Source organism: Juglans regia, chromosome 13, assembly GCF_001411555.2.
Source record: "Juglans regia cultivar Chandler chromosome 13, Walnut 2.0, whole genome shotgun sequence".
Taxonomy (NCBI): Eukaryota; Viridiplantae; Streptophyta; class Magnoliopsida; order Fagales; family Juglandaceae; genus Juglans; species Juglans regia.
The window spans coordinates 2,681,754-2,699,718 of NC_049913.1; the positions used below are offsets into that span (position 1 = coordinate 2,681,754).

General features: G+C 38.3%; 2 protein-coding genes across 3 annotated transcripts; both read right to left on the minus strand.

Moving 5' to 3' along the window:
- Nucleotides 1-128: 128 nt before the first annotated feature.
- On the minus strand, nt 129-9,896 carry LOC108983907 (KH domain-containing protein HEN4-like). Of its 2 annotated transcripts, none has more exons than XM_018955693.2 (7): nt 9,063-9,896; nt 6,951-7,394; nt 6,578-6,850; nt 5,601-5,954; nt 5,449-5,528; nt 924-1,032; nt 129-559 (listed from the first exon to the last, which is right to left on the minus strand). In XM_018955693.2, exons 1-7 carry the CDS (start codon nt 9,705-9,707, stop codon nt 419-421), a joined length of 2,046 nt encoding a protein of 681 aa, XP_018811238.1. In that variant the 5' UTR covers nt 9,708-9,896; the 3' UTR covers nt 129-418. The 2 variants fall into 2 exon arrangements, with proteins under 2 accessions (XP_018811238.1, XP_018811237.1); XM_018955692.2 differs by having other exon boundaries at nt 924-1,035; nt 9,063-9,895.
- A 1,582-nt stretch (nt 9,897-11,478) lies between these two features.
- LOC108983912 (fructose-1,6-bisphosphatase, chloroplastic) lies at nt 11,479-15,033 on the minus strand. Its single transcript, XM_018955705.2, has 3 exons — nt 14,358-15,033; nt 12,282-12,678; nt 11,479-12,089 (listed from the first exon to the last, which is right to left on the minus strand). The coding sequence occupies exons 1-3, from the start codon at nt 14,775-14,777 to the stop codon at nt 11,689-11,691; spliced, it is 1,218 nt and encodes a 405-aa protein (XP_018811250.1). The 5' UTR covers nt 14,778-15,033; the 3' UTR covers nt 11,479-11,688.
- Between the last annotated feature and the right edge of the window lie 2,932 nt (nt 15,034-17,965).

A 17,965-nucleotide genomic window follows, 5' to 3' on the forward strand; every position in this document is an offset into this window, starting at 1 on the left:
AAAAAGATATTATTTTTTTATATTATTATTGTTTTAAAATTAAATTATTTATTATATTGTTGTGTAAAAATTTAAAAAATTTATAATGATGAGATGAGATGAAATAAAATACTTTCAGTATCCAAATAGGACCTAAGTTGGGAGCGGGGCTCAAAACTTTTTTCACCTTCTCTGTTCTCAAAATATTCATCAGTCCCCTTAGAAAAATCACTCATTATTAAACATAACGGCGAACAATTAGAGCCAAAATGCTTTCGCAAAAATGCCAGGATTGGCATGCCCAGAAGGGCTGAATTTTCCTACTGTAATGTACAGTGTACACATTATGAGGGGGGAAAAAGCAACTAAAACAAGCAACAAACAAGAGTAGTCGTCTTCTCTCAAAACATTATGAGCCATGGCCAAGGATGAGATGATTTCATCGTGATGATCCAGTGAGAATGAATGCATGGAGGAGACTCTGAGCTGCCTGGGTTTCATCGGGTGTCCCTGATATGACAACAATCCTGTCACTTGATCCAGAGAGAGGATCATGCACTATGACCTTAGCGCCTGATATCTGATCAGAAATGCCAGAGAGAAAATAAAAGTGCTTTTGAGAATAATTTTTGTACAAGTTGATTTTAAGAATAGTATCTTACAAAAACTAAAAGTTGATGGCAACCATGGTCCATGGTATACAAGCATCAAAAGAAAAAAATAAGAAAGGCTATTAGAGGGTCTAACAGTGTCGTAACAGCCACTTCGTGCATTTGCTGAGTTTTGAGATAGGTCACTTCCACAGATATATAACTTGCAATTTTTTAGAATTATAGGTAGAGATGGGTAGCCATCATTAAATATGACTTGCAATGTTAACATTTAGAAACAATGCTAACACAGTAATAAAGCATGAATTGGCTTAAAAAAAGGGTGGGGGTTACCTGTCTCAAACGAGCCAGATTGCTACCATTATCCCCATATACAGAGCTAATTACATTATCAGGAACTATGATCTCTACAGTCGTGTTTGTCACAATGGCAGATTTGCTTCTGCTGCAAATACCAAAAGAAAAGGGTAATTAAAGATGCATGCAATTTTTTTTTTATCAGTAAATTAAATTATCAAAGTGTAGCCATGGAGTTTCGAACAATTATAGATGCATGCAATTACACAGTTTTTTTCTTCTCTTGATGGGTCAAATAAAGTTTTATTGAATTATGTAAATAGGCATGCCCACGTACACAGTAAGTATACAACTGAGAACACCTACTTCAATTACCCAGTTTCAGACATACTTATAAGGAAAAAAAAAAAAAACAGTTTCAGACTGATTGTGAATATGTTATACTCTCCTCTTTCTTTCTGAAAGTACGTGGACTAGATAGTTATTCAAATCAAATGATAGCAGATGCGCACAATTACACAGTTTAGACCTTTTGAATATTTTTTGATAAGAGAATATTTTCTATTATTCTCTTCAATTTTTTCCATAGAAAGCACATGGACAAGATAGTTATTGAGTCAACCCACACATTGATAATACAGTGATGATGTAGTCAATCCTAAATTTGTGTGGCTCTTTGATGGGGGAAGGACCATGCTAGTCATCTGAGTGTCTGGTGTTTTCTATGGAAAACAATGAGAAAAATAGATGGTTCTCGTTCTTGAAACTCCACTCTTTAAGCATCACTGCAGGTATGTGCAGTGATATACACAAAGCCGCTGTGTATGATCACATCTTAGATAAGTAATTTATTAGGTATTTATGTTTACTGCCAGGATTGTGGTTGATTTTCCCCCTATCTTTTTTCTCTCTCCTCTACTTTTTCTCCCGTACATGTGCCCTTCTCTTCCGCGTCTACATTCCATGGCGGTTTAACACCAGTAGGAATTAACATCTTATAGGAAGTATAACTGTATGTGTTAAGGATGGGGTACATGAAGGCAGTCTCTATAGAAACAAAGTTATTTGAGATTGTGCATGCTGGACGTCGAGCATTACGCATCATAGAAAGGGGAAAGAAGGCGACTAAAGACTTGGTAATCAGTTTCACTACTGCGAGCTGGGTTGTGCAGTCCCTTGAAGGATGTGCTTGATCGGATGATAAGAAGAAATTTATAAAAACTTTCAGTTATGGCTGCAGTGCTTATATTGCACAGAGGTTATCTAATGATTTCGGAAGACATTTGGCCTTAGGGGAATATAGAGGTGGTGACAGGAGAAGCATCATCATCGTTCCAAAAGATGTTGGAGGCCAAGGCAGGAGAAGGTTGGCTATGGAGCTTCTTGAGATGTGTGGTGAATGCAGTACGGGAGAAGTACAGGAGTGATGAGGCTCCCACCCAACGACATGTGAAGATAACCACTGCCAAGACCTATGCTGAGGCCATAATGGGCACTGCTCCAGCCACGAGAGGTGATGTTGGCAGACCAGTATTGACACAGAGAAGAAGGAGAAGGGTGTATCTGTTAGAGAGAAGGGTAGAGAGGAGAGCTATGTAGCACCGTTAGTCAGAGGTGCTTACACTAGAAGGGGTGGAGGCTCTCTGATCAAGGGGAGTGTAGCTGAGAAGACTTTCTTACTTAGCATAAAGGAGGAACTTATACTTGAAAGGAAGAGGCTCTCGAGCTTAATAAACAAAATTGATCAAGATATGGGCCTGGATCAGGGATTGGAAGTGGCCTATTATGTTCCTGAGGCACTGGGTGCTCAAGTGGGCTTGGGAGTTAACAACAAGACTTCAGCCGTGAAGGGTAAGAAGGAGGAGGGCCTGGGATAGAAGACGGCACGAACTAAGACTTTGGGCACACAGGTGGACACGGGGGGAGCCGAAAAGGCTTGGGCCGAAAAGGGAAAACAGAAAACAGAAAGCCCGCAATCCTATAGGGCCAAGTAATGGCGGGCCAATCTACGTTCGAGGTTGGGTCTCCTCTGGTGCTGCACAAAATCTACCAGTAGCTGACACCCACCGAACGGGGTCACCACAGAATCGACCGATGGGGGAAGGCAGAGCTGGTGGCCAGATTCTCAGCCAACGGGGGGACGCCGGCCGCGCTGCTGTCTAACATAAGGGAAGTTGGGTTGGTTTTTGATAAAGAAACGACGGATCTGCTCACACAGATGAGAACTCACCCCAGAATGCGCCGTCATTGGAAATGGTGGACCTTTCAAGCTGGGAGAAGGATCCAACAGAGGCGAGCAGTTGTGAGGCTGACACGGAGGCAACAAGAAGTCCATCTCACTACGATGGTTGTCTTTGACTCCAATGGGACTGAAGGAGAGTATACACAGAGGCTAGTTTTGGGCTTAGACAGAGTGGAGGTGGCACAAGCAGCCCCTTTGGTGTGTGAAGATGCTTGTTGGGAAGAACCAACTCCATTGTTGTCCCTACATCTGAACAAGAACAGCAACATCCATGCCTCAGATTGGGTCTTAAACAAGGCAAAAGAGATTCAACACTGTGTGGGGATTTTATGTGACGGTTTCGAGGATTAGTTCATAGCCCTCCTTGTAGCTAAAGAAGTTGGAAAGAATAATTTGGTATCACCCAGGGAGCTCACATCAAGTAAGAAGAAATCAAGAGAACTCAAAAGACTTGACTGGAGAGTAAATGATGGAGCAAGAGAAAAAAGCTCTAACTGGGGGAAAGTGAAGGGAAGGGCAAAGGAGGTGGTTTTATGAAACCAAAAATTGTTTCTTGGAATGTAAGGGGGTTGAAGGAGAAGGATAAATGCCTTGTGGCAAACCGTCATTGCTTTGAAGCATGGGGAATCACGGGGGGATGGTGTAATAAGGTGAGTAGGCCTAATGAAGTGGGGCTATGGAAACATATAAGAAGAGGGTGGGACACATATGCAGCACACACTCACTTCAATGTTGGAAACGGATTGAAGGTAAAATTTTGGCATGATGTACAGTGCAGGGATTGGGCACTCAAGGAAGTTTTTCCATGAGTTTATGGCTTAGCAAGAAGGAAAGAAGCATTGATTGCAGATATATTTATCATCTCCAATGGCCTTCCCCAATGGAATATTACTTTCCTTAGAGATGCACAAGACTGAGAAGAAATGGATGACTTTTCGGCGTTCTAAGATCTATTGGTGCCCCTCTAAGAAGGGAATATTCACGGCCTGCTCTTTCTGCCAAACCATGACCATGCACAACACATATTTAATCCCATGGAAGAGCATCTGGAAGACAAAGGCACCTCTAAAGGCAACATTTTTTGTATGGAAGGCTTTTTGGAGGAAGATTCTCACTATGGACAAATTGCGGAAATGTCGTATTATAGTTATGGATTGGTGCTATATGTGCAAGAAGAGCGGAGAGTTCATTGACCACCTACTACTACATTGTGAGATTTTCATGACCTTGTAGAATGAAGTCTTTGCTCGATTAGGGTTAGCTTAGGTGATGCCGAAAAGGGTATGTGACCTTCTAGCTTCTTGGAGAGGTATTCGGGACAACTCTCAAATTGCATCCATATGGAAGATGATAACTATAAGTCTACGGTGGTGCATTTGGAGGGAGCGGAATGCAAGAAGCATTGAAGACCAAGAGCGATCAATGGTGACCTTAGAAATTGTTTTTTCAATACCTTACTCCATTGGTCGATTGTAATTGATTTCCATGGCATGACATTTCATCCTCCTATCTCTAAATTAGCACGCCTAAATTAGCACGCCTAGGCATTGCTCTTGTATATGTCCCGTATACTTGGGGCTTATGCCTACTCTTTTGATCAATAAAAATTTGTTTCCTGCCGAATAGGGCATGGACGTGATATGCATGAAGCATCAGCTAGAACTAAGTGGCATGTAAGAGGTCCCACGGGTACAACTGTGCATATAGGTAATTTAGTTGATATTCAATAATAAAATCCAAGAATGCACATAAGATGATAATGCACAACAGCATCTGAGTTAATTATGAGTCAACACTCACCACTATTTCAAATTTAACTTGGAAAGGACATTTCATTATCTCTGCAGATCTCATTTAATACTCACTAGAGCAATAAACAACAAAGGCTTTGATAAACGTTAAAAATTTTGCAATGTACTATACTCTTAATGTGAATGAAATGAGGTACAAACTTAAATTGCAGTCCACTCGCTTGGAAACAAAACTAAAGACAGGTATAAACGAAATTATTTATTGATAAAACGATGGATGGAGCACTTTGCGAGCTTAATTAATCTTTGTTATCTTGGAATGTTTTGATTTGAGTTTTAGTTGGTACTACCTTATTTATGCTATAATAGGTAGCAGAATAGGTCATCTCCAGCAGGCACTCCAACCTAAACAACACTTAAATCCAATTCCCCAAAACCAAAAAAACAACATTGATTACCTTTTGTTTTTCCTAATTGTTTGTACAAATCTGATATCGAAGTTCATTCATATAAACCATCCCAGGCAAACAGAATCACAACCAGACGAAATTGAATTTGGTTTACCAACCTGCCAAGTTCTAAGCCACCTTTAAGAGAAGTAAATCCTCTGCCAGCATCTGTATTGCTTGGATTTACTCCAACTGCTAACTGCAAATAAACCCACCCATAAGAAGTGGAGAGAGAGAGAGAGAGAGAGAGAGAGAGAGAGAGAGATCTTACCTGTGATGCCCATAACCTTGGTGAAGGAGGAAGATCTAAACCATGGGAACTTCCAAGATGATCTATACTTTGACTTAAAGTAGTATGTCGACTGAGACTATGGGAAACACCTACAGATGGATCTGTACATTGAGTTAGAGAAGCATGTCGACTGAGACCATGAGAGACACCAACTGATGGATGACTTCCAATAGGCACAGGATCTCTGAGTCTTCCATAGGGGCTGGTGTCGGACAACACAGAGGAACTGCTCCTTGCTCCAACATTGTTCTGGGTGCTGGAGAAAATGTTATCACGCAGTCTACCAGTTACATTATACAATGCGTCTTGCACATTTGAAAACTCTCCTGAAATCTGTCAAATAAATAAATAGACGCATGAATACATTGCTGTACTTGCAGATTATTCTATTTGATTAAAGCCACCATATAAAAAAAATCACCAAATGAAATCTGTATTATTCAGTTTGCTACAAATTTTTTCCCCAAGGGTAATTATATTAAACTACTAATGCAAACATCTTTTCTTGAGAAGTTAAAATGATTTTTTTACCAAAATTAAAAAGGATGAAGCTCAAATACACATGAAGTGCATTTAAAATGCTTCTAAAGAAACGCAGAAGACCTAAGAATTCCAAAAAAAGGGACATGGAATGGGAGCAATCATTTCATATCAACAAACCTGGAAAGAAAGTATGCTCAAGAAAGACCCAAAAGCAATTAACTTTGAGTCTTGTTTTTTTTAACTAGGTTAATAAATGAGTAAAATGTTGACTAGACTTCCAAGTTATAAGAGAAAAGAAAGTATAGGCATTAATTTGAAAAAAGGATATGCAATGCTTTTATAAATAGCTGAGGATTCCACCCCCCCCCCCCCCCCCAAAAAAAAAAGCTCTCGATGCGATATAAGGAATAAATAAAATCGAAGCTTCCTTTGCCACCCTTCCATTGTACTTCAAAGAAGTGACAACATCTCACCTGCACCACTTGATCATGCTCTGACACACACTTTGGCACCTGTTCACCTCCAATTATTCGTATGCCAGCACCTGTAACCTTCCGCATCTCTGAAATTATTGCACCTCCTTTTCCCAACAAACAACCAACTTGGTTTGAGGGGACTACAAGCCGCACAGTAACAGGTGACCCCTTAGTTGAGACAAAATCTTGCCCCTTCTCAATACCCTCTATAGACCTAGAGAAAACAAGAACCACCGCCTTTTGTGCTGGTGAGTATCGTGAATCAGGATTCTACACAATAGAAATCCAACCATAAAACCTATTAATAACCCGTAAATAAGCAGATGTACTTCATGAGAGAAAGGGAGAGAGAGAGTACTCAACAACAAACCTCTGATGCAGTAATGGTAACTAATCGTTCATCACACTCAACTATAGAAGCTCCAATACTTATATTAGCACCTGTCTCATTTTGAAGAGCCCTGATAATGGCACCCCCTTTTCCAATTACGCCTCCAACCCTATCAGTGGAACAAAGCATCTTAAAATTAACATCGTGCAGCTGTGTTTTTGTTTCCAAACCAGAAGCCCTGTCGACCTCTATTGACACCGGATGAACTCCTGAAGCATAATTCATAGAGCTGTATGGCATACTGTGTGGCCCTGAATTTCTCTGTGAAAGATGATCTAAATGGAGGTCAGATAAGGTCTCATGGGGAACTGCTTCTACAGGTTTGCTTCTAATCATCCTTGTCTTGTCAACTGGCAGACAATCTTGAAGACATCGGGACACAGCAACAAGCGCTTTCTTTACAGCCAAAACATTCCCTTCTATCTGCAACATTGTTAACCCATTTATACAAGGGAACAAGAGAAAATTTTCCTATTAAAATACCATAGCAGTAAACGAAAGCATCAGATAAACCTACATTTTTTTTTTTTTTTATAGGTAATCAAAGATATTGTATTCATAGAAATAGGCAAAGCCCAGGTACACAGGAAGATAAACCTACATTTCTGCCACTCAGGAAGCTGTAACAGACCACTTGGACATGAAAAATGCAATATCTCGTTTTAGCTCCCTCACCCATTGATACTTATAAAAAAAAAGCTCCCCACCCATTGATTAAAGGAAGAGGCTAAACACAAGCAAAAGGGGAACTCAATTAAAGACATGGTGACTTCTCATGCACGAAATGGTACACTCGCTTTAAAATGTAGACTACAATACCTTTCACTATGTTTTTGACCCAGAATGCACACAACTTTTCATTAACCAGGGCTCGCTGGTTAGGATTTATCTTTCAATTTATTAGGCTATTGAATATTGTTCAAGAAAAAAAAATACGAATTATTTTCTTCAAAAATTGGCTTGAGGATTTAAGGGCATGACCTCACTAAACATTTATTTATTTTTTTTATAAGTAAACATTTCTGTATTTTTATTAGAAAATGTTAGAAAATTGCATTCAATATATTCTTACATTAAACTGAATTATAAAAAATATACTCCGATTTTAAACTGAACCACAGAAAGAATAAATTTAGTTCTCTCTCATGATTTGGAAAATTTTCACTGCTCCTTTCCCCACAAAGGATATGCAACTGCCTAGACCTAGCTCTTTGAATAAAAACCATAGCCTAACTCGTCTAATGTTCTTTGGACTAAACAACATCTTCAAGAAAACATACTGGATCTTAATCCTCAGGTCAAGTTACATAGACTCCGATAAAATAATATTAAAACATGAAAATGTAGGCCTATATAATTCTACCATGGAGATCCACTGGTTTCACTGACGTATTCTCAAACTGAATATCAATACCATTGCATTCCATCCTAGGGTAAGGACTTGGTACCTAATTGGTCAAATACTAATGTTGTTACTTATAAAAGATGTTGTGATCGAAAGAGGTGCTAGGCAATGCAATTCTCTGTCCAATATTTGCAGTTGCACTCTCAAACAAGTGTTTTGAACACCAATACCAAGGAAAACACCAATGGGAGGGTTAACTCTGTTCAGTAATAATAAAAATGAAAAACAATAAGAGCCATTCAATGAATAAAAGATGCAACCGATGAAAAATTTAAATAATTTCATGCATCCACTGCTAAAGCTAATAAAATCAGGAATAAAGGATTGTGATGCCAGATTAGTTAATTTCTAACAGCAAGCGGATCCCGGTATATATACTTGGATTGTACCTTTTACGTTAAGAAAAATTTGTACTAAAAAAACATAAAGTAAACTGCACATAAAACTGAGTATGCTTGCTTACTACTACATAACACACGCCAATGCAGGCCATGACGTTGCATAATATCGAAACTCGTCAACTACTCTCCCAGCCTCTAAATCTAGCTTAACTGGTCAAGAAGAAGTCAACTAAATGGTAAACAAAATTTAGCACACAACAGATGAATCTTAGCACAATGTAAACTGGAAAGAAAGCAAACAACCAGCGAATGCCCGACTTCAAAAGAGTTGAAAACAAACCTTACCTCGATCATGTCGTCGGATGGGGCAGCACAGGCCGGCAACTTGTCGGTCAAAATCCTAATCTTGCAGCCACTCTCTTTCCTGATCTTCTCCACGACCTTCCCTCCCTTCCCTATCACGGACCCCACCTGCGTCGCCTCCACCAGAAGCCGGCACGATACGACCCCGACCTCCACGCCGTCGCTCTCGGCCGCCACCTCCAGTATTCTCTCGAACACCTTCATCAGCGCCTCTTGCGCCTTCGACACCTCAACAACACCGTCGGAATTCAGGGATACTTTTTCTTCGCCTGAGCCGCTGTAGTTCTTTAGAGTGATGTTGGTGGTGAGGGCTCCAGGGGCAACGACGAGAATGACCCGGTCGGGGGACTCATTTGGGGCTTCCTCGATCCGGATCTTAGAACCGGTGGACTGCTGGAGGGTCTTGATGACGTTGCCAGACTTTCCGATGACACCGCCGATGCGCGAGGCGTGACAGAGGAGGCGGAATGCCACGTGGCCCGGAGGGGTGGAGAGTGAAAGGGGTGGGTGCTTGGAACGCTTGGAGGCCCCATTTGCGGGGCTCGGGTCGTACATGGAAGCCGCGGTGGATGCGTAAAGCGTCGAATTCGAACGTTTTACCGGTGGAGAGAGATAAGTGCTGCCCATAATCTAACTCACGCACACAAGTATATACCCTCTCTCTCTCTCTCTCTCTCTCTCTCTCTCTCTATGCAGATTAGGGTTGCTTCTATTCTGCCTGCGTCACTGCAAGGGATTCTTGGGGAGTCGCAGTTTCAGAGAGGGAGAGAGGGGGTTTTGGGGCTACTCAGGATCAGCGAAACGTCGCCGTACGTACTGAAGTAAGCGCCATTTATTACTTTCCTTTTGGGTGCCGCTGGAGCGCTTTGATTCATTTTCTGAAACCATGTTAAATTTTAGGAAAATGCTACATTTTAACACTTTAAATGTAACACATTTTGACATTTTTTATTTTAATTTTGTTAGTAACTATTGATTTTTTTTTTTTATTTTTTAAAAATATTTTAAAATGATAACATAATATGAATGAAAAAATTAAAAAAAAAAATCAATTTGACTTAGCGGTCAATTTGAGCGGTGCTACTCAGACGGCAAAATAGCACCAGCCATTACTGTCAAGAGTTGACAATGATCAATATATAACACGTGGCGCACACAGAATGAACAAGAGGATTCGAATCAGTACAGTATGTGTCAGCTTAATATGTTAATAAAAGGAAAAATTTTATACATAAGTCTCACATTCTTACATACCACTTAAAAAATATGTGAATTTATTTTTTTACCCTCATATTTCATGAAATATGAGGAAAAAAGAGTAAAATCACATATTTTTTAAGTGATGTGCAGAGTGTGGGACTTTTGCATAACACAACTCTAATAGAAGAGAGAGTCGTGTTGCACATAAACTCCACACTTTGTACACCACTTAAAAATATATGATTTTACTTTTTTATCCCCATATTTCACGTAAGTGGTGTACAGGAGTGTGTAGCTTATGTTTATAATTTTTCAAAGAGAGAAGCTAAACCCATCGAGAGATGGGTCCCAATACGAAAAAAGTTTTTCTTTTTTAATTTTTTTTACTTAATAATTAAATAAGTATTTTTTAATGATATTGTGAATATTTTCTTAAAAAAATATAAGGATATAAAAAATAAATAAGTTAAACTAAATAAAAAAATAAAAATAAAAAAGACCCAATGGTCTTGTCGGGAGTCATTCTCATGCTACAATCTCGGTGGGTGTAACACTGCTCTTAATAAAAAGAGTGCAGCTTGGGTGCTGCCCAGCAATTACAGGTGCCCCTAGGCAAAATTGACTTTTTTAATTTATATTTTTTTAACATTTTAAAATATTTTAAAAAATATAAAAAAAGATACAATACACTAATAGTAAATCCTTTAATCAATAAGTAAAAGAAAAAAATTAAAAAAAAATTAAATACATGAACCGTATAAATGAGTGAGTAAAATAAAGGGACATAATATCATTATTCTAATAAAAATTAGTTCAAACAACTCAACAAAAATATAAACTTATATCTATTTTCACAATTAAGTTTTAAAATGAAGAATATATTTATATAATATTTTATAAAAGTAACGTCATTAATAAAAGTATCTTCATATTGTCAAATATGTTGTGTGTTTATTATTATTCTTTTATAAATTACTTTATCAAAATATCCATCATTAAAAATATAATTATATAAAAAATCGTAAAAAAAAATTAAGTTTCTACCTTCCTTGTGGCTTATTATTGTTTTGTTTTCTAAAAGAGCTGGACTATTCCTCAGAATCGCCATGAAAACATGCACCTATTTATTTGTATATTGGGATGCAACCTCATGAATTGACCTATTGCTATTAATACTATTGTCTTGCGCCTTTTTAAAAAAAAAAAAAATCTTCAAGCTACTCTTAGTTCCTGAGAAGATGAGTACGAAAAATAGGGGAAGACAAGGAAAGATTGGAAATTTACAACTGATACTTGGAGAGACTAGCTACAAACTTTTTTTTGTTGGGTGTAATCTCTGGATTTTTCATAGATGGACTTTGTTAGTAACACAAGCGATTGATTTATAAACTAATAGAGTCACTAATCTTCAAACTTCATAGCCAGGATTTACTTTCTGTTGAACATCTCCATAACTCTCCAACTCTTCCATGTCTTCCAAACTTCCAAGAAACAGAGGAAGTCTTTGATGCAGCTTAACTGGCTGCATTGAAAGAATCCTGTTTTTACCATCAGATCCTCTGCCCCCTGCTTGCTCCACAAGAAAACTAAGAGGGTTTCCCTCATAAACTATACGAAGATGGTCCCTGGGATTCATTGCCACCCCTCCATACATAAGAGTCCGATGGAGATCAGCTACAAGAGAACATATATAACGGGCTGAGTACTTCTTGGGGTATCTGCCTTTTCCTTGTCTCACGGTGTCGATGTATCGCCTTAACCCTTCAGGCCAGTCGAAATATCGTGCATCATTCACCGAATAGATTTGCCCTGACATAATATAGAGATGAATTAAAAGGAATCTAAAAGCATCTACACTAACACAGATAACTTTTATTCTGATCCTTTATATTTGATGCAAACAAAGTTAGCATAAACTTTGGGTTATTCTAATAATTTATATAGAGCTATAATTTCATTCATGCATAATTAGCATATAACAAGTGAACAGATTCATCATACCTCGAGAAGGAATTTTAATGCTTGGATGTGTGAGAATGAAATCTCCTGTTGAACGATCCAAAGTAAATGCATGTGTCCCTGAGCCAAAACTGGCACAGAGTATTGTAGCTGATGAATACAGAACATAGCCAGCAGCTACAAGCCTCGCTCCAGTTTGGAGCGAATTCAGCAAAGCCTTCTCCTCCTCGGGTAGATCATCCAGCTCCACAAGACGGTTGTAAATTCCGAAAATTGTTCCAGTTGGAATGGATGCATCAATATTTCGAGAACCATCAAGGGGGTCTGTTACCACCACAAATGGCCCACCATCAGTTAACCAGATTGGAGCATCATCTTCCTCTGAAGCCATGACTGCAACTTTTCCAGAATTGCGAAGAGACGACAAGATGATTTCATTCTGCACATTGAACAAGAAGAAATATTGGCCATTCATAATTGTTCCTTCCTTCCTTGCCATTACTGGCCGTGGAGGAAACCAAGCTGCCATAGGCATGATTTTCCCTTTTTGATAAGCAAAAAATTATTCAAAAGAAAAGGGGCAGAACAACTTAGAAATACAGGAAAGATTAACAGGTTCCTAAAAAGTTAAAAGTCTAAACTACTGGATAATCTAAAAGAGAAGGAAAATAAATGGGATACTGCCCATAGCAGTGATCAAATCATGCAAGAATTTTTGAAAAATAAGCCTATGCTTATTCCAGAAAATCTCAACACCATGACAAGTCGGGTTATTCCTTTCTTGCCAAACCCAGATAGGACCAGACAGGAAATTTTGATATATTACTGGTTCTATGTCGCCAAACCTCCCTTTCTAAGGCAAGCACCTCAACAATTATATTAGACATTACCCTATGGGCCTATGGACTCCCAAAAGATGAAACACTTACTACAATAGGTCACCCTTCATAGTTTACTTCCTATTTGAGATCACTATAATCCATAACTAATCCATGCTATGGAAGTTTCACTAAAGCATTAGTATTGACCTTCTGAGACTGGACCAGTGTTCATCTCACACAATTCCAAGGGGATTGACCAGGTTACAGGTCGTGGCCCACTATGTGTACAGTACATGAGGCCTTGCCAACCCAAGCTGTTGAAAATGTTTGAGTACACGAGTGAGTTGGAGCACTAACATAAAACTATAAACAGGTTTGGCTGGATTGGTTTGGATTTGACTGGGAAAGCTTGCTCAAACTGCACCTCTATTGCTAACCACCATAGCAAGAAAGCCAGTATAAGTATGTTGAGCTACTCATAGTTTGAATCAGGTTAGAGTTTACTGCTAATATTACTGCAGCATGCAATTCCAACATATACAGGGTGCTTAACTGGGAATCAAATTTTGCCCACCCAAATGCTTGCCATGTACCTCATGATGTAAAATGAAGTTGCTTTCCATCTTCTCAAGAAAACAATAATGTCACAGCAGAAAATTTTCCAGAGCAATGTAAAAAACAAAACTCTCTAATTGAGAGGCACAAGAGAATTTGATACACACATTTGCTTGCATTTGTAAGACTAAAACAGCGATTTTAAGCAACTTACCTTGGCAAAAACTTGCACACCATTATTACTTATAAAAAAAAAAAAAACTGGCACACCATTATGTGCGTGGTGGTTAAAAAGAGGCCTGGTTGGGTGATATGGTTCCGTACTCGGTCACAACGGAACGACATAAATACTCCCCAAGTTCAAGGGAGAAGCGCAATAGCGTCGCATTACATTTTCCTATACTGGGAGCATTTCAAAATATACCATCACTTTGATGCTCATCCAAGTCAAATAGAAGCTACGGGATGTCCAATCCTAGGATTTTACCCATAATTTTATCAATTGAAAGCTGTAATTAGCATCCAATCCAATTACACGAGTGTGCATACGGCATATAGTACAAGAAACCCCCGAACTTTAAAGATCCTTAGCAGACAAAAGAAAGCATCCTTCCTTCAGGCCAACCATCTCCACATCGAAAATTAATATTCAAGCATTTATAAGACTACAATTATTAAGCTCATTTATACTGTCAATAAAGAAGGTAAAGAATCCAAAAGCAGAAATAATAAGTAAACTTACAGAGACGATGTCAAGCGGCTTTGGAGCATCCCTGCCGTAGCCACTTATACCGGCAAGACTGGTCTGTTTCCCAAGACTGGAATTGAAAGGAGAGGCCACCAGAGCTGCAATTCTCTTGCAAGCATACTGAATGTGATCTAGCAAGACCACAAGATCATCTCCCACATCGATTCCACCCTTACCCACATACTCATTTAAAGTACAGATACCATTATCAACCCCAATTGAAGAACCATCCACCACCTGTGACCTGACAACAAAACCAGACCCACCAAGAGAAGCCATTCTTCGTTTTCTACAGAAGATGCTCTGTGGAAAAAGGTGACCTTTTGGTGGGAAATTATGCAACTTTGGCAGGATATAGCGATATTTTGGCGGGAGGACCTGTGCTGAGTATGAAGTTACTCTGGGTGTCTGCATATTATGGTTACAATCGGTTCGAAGGTTGGAAGTTTAGAAACTGTCATTTGAGATGCCGAGCTGTGCAGACCTGCTTGGAAGAGATTGGACTTTATGAAGATCGTAAGATGGAAAATCAAACAAAAGGGATAAGACGATATCTCTCATGTCATGAAACGAAAAATTATTCTGTACTCCCCTCTGTAGTCTTTTCACATCAAATGAGCCCCAAATCAGAAATTTCTCATATAAACTATTCTGTACTCCACTCTGTATTCTTACCCTTTCTTATTAAGAGGGAGTCGCACAAAGTGACAGTTTTTATACAATCCGAAAATGGGATTGCAATTCAATGACAGTAGATCATTTTTATTGTAGTGACTACATTTCGTCTTGAAGCGGATATTGGAAAAGTCCACTGCCTCATCTTCATGATCTTGTGGTCAAATAGGATAACTATTATAATAAAAAATCAGATAAAAAATCTTAAATTCATCACATCATACATCATCGCAAAATTTCACATTTTTTCAATGGAATACATGTGATTCTTACACCAGAAGCAAAGATAAAAAAAATTGGGGCTCGTGGTTGTGGCAGAAAGAGACTGCCAAGGGACCAAATATGGGGTGGTGATCATCGGGCGCCAATGGTTATAATATTTTACTAAACTCTTTAGATATAAGAGTATCCTAGTAAAATTAAAAAAAAAAAAAAAAAAGAAAAGAAAAGAAGAAAAATAATAAGGATAACAATAAGATATAAGTAAAAATGGATAAATTATAGTTTAGACTCCAAAATATGTGACTATGTGTGGGGCCCACGCATCTATCTCATTGCAACCACATCAGTCAAACTAAAGGATTTGATGATGGCGAATTCGTTGGTTTAACGTGTGCAGTTAGAAAAGCTTCCAAAGGGGATGGCGTATGAGGCCCACGTGCAATTGTTGGCGGTGCGTGAAGCACATGTGTGGCGATTATCATGAAACCGCTACTTCTCTCCGAACTATTGGTAGCCTGAGAGCCTTCTCGTACGGCATGTGTCTCTCAAATGTTGACTAAATACTACATATCTCTATCTTTTTTGGCCTTGGAAGAAACAAAATAACTAAGAAAATGGAACTAATGTTATAGACAAAATAGGTAGATAGAGAAATAGGAAAAGGAGGAGCTCGGCCTCTGGTAAAAAGACCAGATTTTCGAGACTTTTATACAAGAGAGAGTGTGTTTTTCTATCTTCAATGGGATACATTTTTATATAATATAGAAAAATGCTTGTTGCAAGCGCCTGGTGCAAATGGCGTGCAAACGTGGCTAACGTGGAGACACTTGATGAGAGAGAGATCGAGCTGATGAGAGAAAGCTGAGGAGAAGGAGAGACCGAGCTGCAGGAGCTGGTAAGAGAGAAAAACCGAGCTGATGAGAGAGAGAGAGAGCTGATGAGAGAGCCTATATTATTGATTTTTTTTCCCCAGAAAAAGATAATGCCGATAAGCATAATTTTTTTTGTATCTAAAAGCCTATATACTATTACAATTTTTTCAAGAAAAAATGTTGAAAAACTAATTACATTTTTAACTAAATGCATCTAAAAAAGGAAATTTAATATTTATCATGTAAAATGCATGCAACACATAATGCAATTCACTGCATATTACATTATTCAGTATTTGTAAATTACATTACAAAACACAAAATTACAATATATAAAAATTACAGGAATATCGAAAATAGCATCAACTTCATCTGTGTTGAGTGAAGGACTGAAATCTCATTTTCTAGCAACGCCTACCACAGGGAGAACCTTGAGTAGGTGCTGCATTCATGATCAAGGGACATCACAAAATATGATATTCATGTATAACTATAATTTAAAACAAGATATCAAATGGAAAATCAATCAATGAAGTATGATATGAACCACATGTAGCACCTAAGATGAAAATGAACACAGGCAATAGAGGAAATGTAAAAGGAGTTTAGTGATTTAAGTAATTTTCTACATGCAGTTTGGAAACTGAAAACTAAATAATTTGAATGATAACTTGGCCTATTGAAAACTAATTAAATCATAAACAGCTACAGAATGTATTAAGAACTAATGCCCAAATGTAATACTAACAACACAGACATTCAATCAGGAAAACAAATGACAACCATAGCATATGATCTTGAAAAATGAGAATTATTTGATATTGTTCAAGAAAAATAACTCCATTGCCAAAATTAAAAAAGAATGCACAAATCTCTTACCTCCATTGAAGATGAACATATTCTCTCATAAACAGCTAACAAAAAATTACAAACCTTGGATATGATGGGGGTGTACTGTTGCGTTAGTTTGCTTGCTAAATGAATGGTTTTCCTAAGTTGTCCTAGTTCAAGTTTTATCCAATTTCAGCCATGTGTTCGCATTTGCATTCTCTTGATGGATTAACTACTCTTTAACATTATTTATGTTTTCGTAAGCATTTATATACATTTTCTTTCTGAGGCTCCTCAGACAAGCCGCTTCATTAATTATTGTCATAATCCGGACATATCAGATCAGGTTTGCCATATAAGTTATAGCATTACCTAGAACACCAACGGATCCTTCCTAAACTGAGATTCCCAGTGACAAATTTTTCTGATTATCCTCAATACCAACAAGCTCTTACAACAAATTTTCCTTTGTTCAACTAAACAGATCTAACCCATAAAAATACTCCTCAAACATTCAAACGTTCTCATCAAAATAAACCCAAAATCAACAAACAGAGAACAAAACATACAGAGATAAGAAAACACACCCACGGATGAAGTCGACGGCACGAGGAACTAACCCATAAAATTACTCCTCAAACATTCAAACATTCTCATCAAAACAAACTCAAAATCAACAAAAAGAGAACAAAAACGTAAACCCTCAAAAAAAAAAAAATCCATGTTTAAGTAAAGAGAGCAAATCTAGAAAAATAACGGCATATACTCTAATACCCACATAAGATTTGTCCAAAGGCACTGCTCATAGATCGAGAGACAGAGAGAGAGACGGCGGCAAAACTTGAAGGAGAAGGCTAGGGTTTCAAACTATCATGGTTCGAGGGGGAGAGAAGGGAGAAGTGAGAAGTGAGAAATGAGAAATGAGAATCGATGATTCGATCGACGGGTTGGGGGTTTAGTTAGGCTGTTTTTTTTATTATAACCGGGGTTTTAAAATCATAC